Source organism: Gadus macrocephalus, chromosome 16 (genome assembly GCF_031168955.1).
Source record: "Gadus macrocephalus chromosome 16, ASM3116895v1".
Lineage (NCBI taxonomy): Eukaryota > Metazoa > Chordata > Actinopteri > Gadiformes > Gadidae > Gadus > Gadus macrocephalus.
Window position 1 is genome coordinate 6,338,409 of NC_082397.1, and position 5,000 is coordinate 6,343,408.

At 52.3% G+C, this 5,000-nt stretch overlaps 1 protein-coding gene across 1 annotated transcript in view; it reads left to right on the forward strand.

The window, feature by feature from the left end:
• exoc3l2b (exocyst complex component 3-like 2b) overlaps window positions 1-5,000 on the forward strand; it is a 23,038-nt gene that overhangs the window by 11,133 nt on the left and 6,905 nt on the right. Inside the window, 5 exon segments of the mRNA XM_060075917.1 lie at window positions 2,086-2,513; window positions 2,554-2,876; window positions 3,748-4,011; window positions 4,416-4,534; window positions 4,778-4,892. Of these exon segments, the coding sequence (XP_059931900.1) occupies window positions 2,086-2,513; window positions 2,554-2,876; window positions 3,748-4,011; window positions 4,416-4,534; window positions 4,778-4,892 (1,249 nt within the window).

Sequence of the window (5,000 nt, forward strand, 5' to 3'; positions counted from 1 at the left end):
AAGGGTTTTTAGAGTGCATTTGCCCACAATCTGAACCAAGGGCCTGCATGCCATGTCATACATTCTGCATCTCTATCAAAGCATAGAGCGGTTGCGAGACAGTGATCCTGAAGCTGCCAGATAGAGGTCCGCACGCAACAAGATAGGGATCACGACCCACGCTGCTATCTGTTTGTCTTTCCTTGGGAGTAAAAAAGACTTTCATACAGAATCCCCCAACTCTGCAGTATTGGGGCCTTGCTCTGCCTACTGAGCTTACACAGGGAATACAACCCCGCACCCTTCTGTGGTAGTGCCTTGCTCTGCCTACTGAGCTACCCAGGGAATACAACCCCGCACCCTTCTGTGGTAGTGCCTTGCTCTGCTACTGAGCTTACACAGGGAATACAACCCGCACCCTTCTGTGGTAGTGCCTTGCTCTGCCTACTGAGCTACACAGGAATCGAACCGCTAACCCTTCTGTGGTAGTGCCTTGCTCTGCCCTACTCGAGCTACACAGGGAATCGAACCGCTAACCCTTCTGTGGTAGTGCCTTGCTCAAGGTGAAACCATTGTGTGCTGTAGTGCAGGTCAGGGTGAGGGTTCTGGGCTGGAAGAGCAGACAAGCTATTAATGATTACGCCTCCTCTTGTCCTAGCAGCTCAAGGTCTTAGAGCCATAAAATTCTTGCTGGTTTACTGGCTAATCACGGCTGACTTCCTGTTAGCTAGAACACTGCGACCTAATGACCCTACCCATCTGACCCTTCCGACCTTAGTCGAATACCTCTATAGATATTATTTATTCATATATATATATAAATATATATATATCTATTCTCTGCATCAATTCTTTGATCACTGCTCCTGGTTTAGAGAGAGAGAGAGAGAAAGAGAGAGAGAGAAAGAGAGAGAGAGAGAGAGAGAGAGAGAGAGAGAGAGAGAGAGAGAGAGAGAGAGAGAGAGAGAGAGAGAGAGAGAGAGAGAGAGAGAGAGAGAGAGAGAAGAGAGAGAGAGAGAGAGAGAGGTGTGGAGGAGAGAGAGTCCTTAAGAGTCATATTACTAACCTGCAGCCCCAAGACAATACCACCCTCTGTTAATACCAGCACAAGCATACACACACACATACACACACACACACACACACACACACATCACACACACACACACACACACACACACACACACACACACACACACACACACACACACACACACACATAAACACACACACATACACACACACACACACATATCCACGCAGGCACGCACACACACACACACACACACACACAACACACACACACACACACACCACACACATATAATATGAGTCAGCAGCTTCTCTCTCTTTTCATTAAAAACGGTGTCTTTCCCACTCTCTTCTTCCCTCTGCAGTGTGCGTGTGTGTTTGGTTTGTGTGTGTGTGTGAGTGTGTGTGTGTGTGTGTGTGTGTGTGTGTGGTGTGTGTGTGTGTGTGTGTGTGTGTGTGTGTGTGTGTGTGTGTGTGTAAAAGTTTAACCTGTAGACCACCCTCATTCTCCCCACCGTCTATTGGAGTGCGGTAGAGGGTGGGGTTGGGTAGAGGTTGGGGTTGGGTGGAGGGTGGGGTTGGGTGGAGGGTGGGGTTGGGTAGAGGGTGGGGTTGGGTAGAGGGTGGGTTGGGTGGAGGTTGGGTGGAGGGTGGGGTTCAGAAGTTGGTGTCAGACTTAAAATCCCGAAGGACGACAAGTTACTCCAATAGAAAGACGGCAGCAGTGTGCGTGTGTGTGTGTGTGTGTGTGGTGTGCATGCATGTGTGTGTGTGTGCCTTGTTTGTGCGTGTTGTGTGTGTGCGTCTAGTAGCAATAGATCTAGACACACCCTCCCAAAAGGAAATTAATTATGACATACCGGATGCTTAACCAATGACATCATCAGCAACAACGACAACCGATCAAATTATTTAGATTCATCTGGTTCTACTCAGAGCTGCCAGTACGATCCCAGTCTGATACTGGTTCAACTGGGAGCTGCCCAGTACAACCACAGTCTCCTACTCGTTCAACTAGGAGCCTGCCAGTACAAACCACAGTCTCCTACTGGTTCAACTGGGGAGGCTGCCCAGTACAACCACAGTCTCCTACTGGTTCAACTGGAGCTGCCCAGTACACCCACAGTCTCCTACTGGTTCAAACTGGGAGCTGCCCAGTACAACCACAGTCTCCTACTGGTTCAACTGGGAGCTGCCCAGTACAACCAACAGTCTCCTACTGGTTTCAACTGGGAGCTGCCCAGTACAACCACAGTCTCCTACTGGTTTCAACTGGGAGCTGCCCAGTACAACCACAGTCTCCTACTGGTTCAACTGGGAGCTGCCCAGTACAACCACAGTCTCCTACTGGTTCAACTGGGAGCTGCCCAGTACAACCACAATCTCCTACTGGTTCAACTGGGAGCTGCCCAGTACAACCACCACAGTCTCCTCCTACTGGTTCACACTGGGAGCTGCCCAGTACAACCACAGTCTCCTACTGTTCAACTGGGAGCTGCCCAGTACAACCCACAGTCAGCGCCCAGCTCCCCTGCTGAACAGAACCTGACCAGAACCCCCCTGTGTGTCCAGTGCTGGAGATCCTGGAGCTGGTGAAGAAGAGAGACCTGCTGCTGGCCGACGCCCACATCCTGGAGCTGGAGCAGGAGTGCACCCGAGGCCGCTGCCACCCGCGTCGCCGGTTTCCCCGGCGACAGCGGGAGGAGGTGACCAGCCCAGCAGGTCGTCCGACGGGCGGGGGCCGGCGCAAGGCGAAGGACGTGGAGCTGCTCTACGAGGCCCTGCAGGCGGAGCTGGGTGGGGCGGGTGCTGAGGAAGCCCTCCGCTCCCCCACAGCAGGGCCCAACCTGGGCCTGGTGGTGCAGGTACGACTGGGCCCCCTGGTGGAGCGGGGTGGGCCTCCAGGTGGAGAGAGAAAGGGCCTCCTGGTGGAGCAGGGAGGGCCTCCTGGTGGAGCAAGGAGGGGCCTCCTGGTGGAGAGAGAAGGGCCTCCTGGTGGAGCAGGGAGGGCCTCCTGGTGGAGCAGGGAGGGCCTCCTGGTGGAGCGGGGTGGGCCTCCAGGTGGAGAGAGAAGGGCCTCCTGGTGGAGCAGGGAGGGCCCCCTCTTGGAGCGGGAGGGCCTCCTGCCGGAGGAAGAAGGGCCTCCTGGGGAAGCAGGGAGGGCCCCCTGGTGGAGCTAGAAGGGCCTGCTGGTTTTTCAGATTGCATTGTAGTGGCCATAGGTAGAACATGAATGTACCGGTAAATCATAATACAACAGTAATTGTCTTACTTCATCCTATGAATGTGTTAAATACGTCAATAAAATAAACCTATGAAGCATACGACGTACAGCCTGATACGTTGATTTTAATAATGTCTACATGTTTTATAACATCACCAGAGTAGGACTGTTTCGTTTCTTGTTATTCCAGCAAATAACGAATTCTCATTTCATGATTTATATTTGGTGAGTACGTTCTGTTCAGTAGTAGATGATCTCTCTCGCTCTCTCTCTCTCTCTCTCTCTCTCCCCCTCTCTCTCTCTCTCTCTCTCTCTCTCTCTCTCTCTCTCTCTCTCTCTCTCTCTCTCTCTTCCTCTCTCTTCTCTCTCTCTCTCTCTCTCTCTCTCTCTCTCTCTCTCTCTCTCTCTCTCTCTCTCTCTCTCTCTCTCTCTCTCTCCCCCCTCTCTCTTTCTCTCTCTCTCTCTCTCTCTCTCCCCCCCCCCCCTCTCTCTCTCCCTCTCTCTCTCCTCAGGTTATCCAGCAGGAGGAGGAGGAGGACAGGAAGAGGGCCCTCCTCCCGGGGCCCCCGGGGGGGTCTCGTCCGCGGGCTCTGAAGCAGAGGTGGAGGGAGGCGATCGGGGAGCTGGCGGACAGCTCCCTCCCCCAGGGAGCAGACTTCTCTCCCGGGTCGCTGGCCGGCTTCCTGGACCGGATCAGGACCCGGATGGTGGAGGACCTCATGGCTGCCAAGAGGAACGCAGTCCCTGTTTACCCGGAGGAGTACCAGGCCTTCCAGGTACAGTACCAGTAGCACCAGTACCAGGCCTTCCAGGTACCGTACCAGTAGCACCAGTACCAGGCCTTCCAGGTACGGTACCAGTAGCACCAGTACCAGGCCTTCCAGGTACGGTACCAGTAGCACCAGTACCAGGCCTTCCAGGTACGGTACCAGTAGCACCAGTACCAGGCCTTCCAGGTACCGTACCAGTAGCACCAGTACCAGGCCTTCCATGTACAGTACCAGTAGCACCAGTACCAGGCCTTCCAGGTACGGTACCAGTAGCACCAGTACCAGGCCTTCCAGGTACCGTACCAGTAGCACCAGTACCAGGCCTTCCAGGTACGGTACCAGTAGCACCAGTACCAGGCCGACGGGATTGATAACCAAGCTTGACCTCCTATCTCTGGCTCTGTTGTCAGGTGTATGTGGAGAGCTATCACCTGGCGGTTGCTAAGCGACTGGAGGGTGTAACTAAGGACCAGCTGCAGATCTGTGACATCTATTCGCTGCTAGACTGGTTCTACAACATCTACAACAGGTGACTGTCTCCCATCCGTTACAGACAGTGTAGCCTCACATTAATGCAACACATGTATCAAATCAAACAGTGGTTGTATTATTATATACAGATTTACTTATATATTATGTAATAATAATAAAGAGCATTATTCTATGCAGATATACTTACATAAAATATAATAATAAGAAGAAAAATTATTATATACAGATATGCCTTTATGATATATATGTAATTCATATTTGCTGTTTTTTCCTCCCATAGTGACGTGGTGGGAACCATAAGTATAACCACACCCTTCAACCGTTCCCAATTAGGTCCTCTGTTGTCATCTGAGACTGTAGACAGACTGGAGCTGGACTGTCTTAACTCTGTCAGGGTAAACACAGACACACGCACACACCACACACACACCCACACTGACACACTCACACTGACACACACACACACTGACACAAAGCCCACACCCATACACACACACACACAC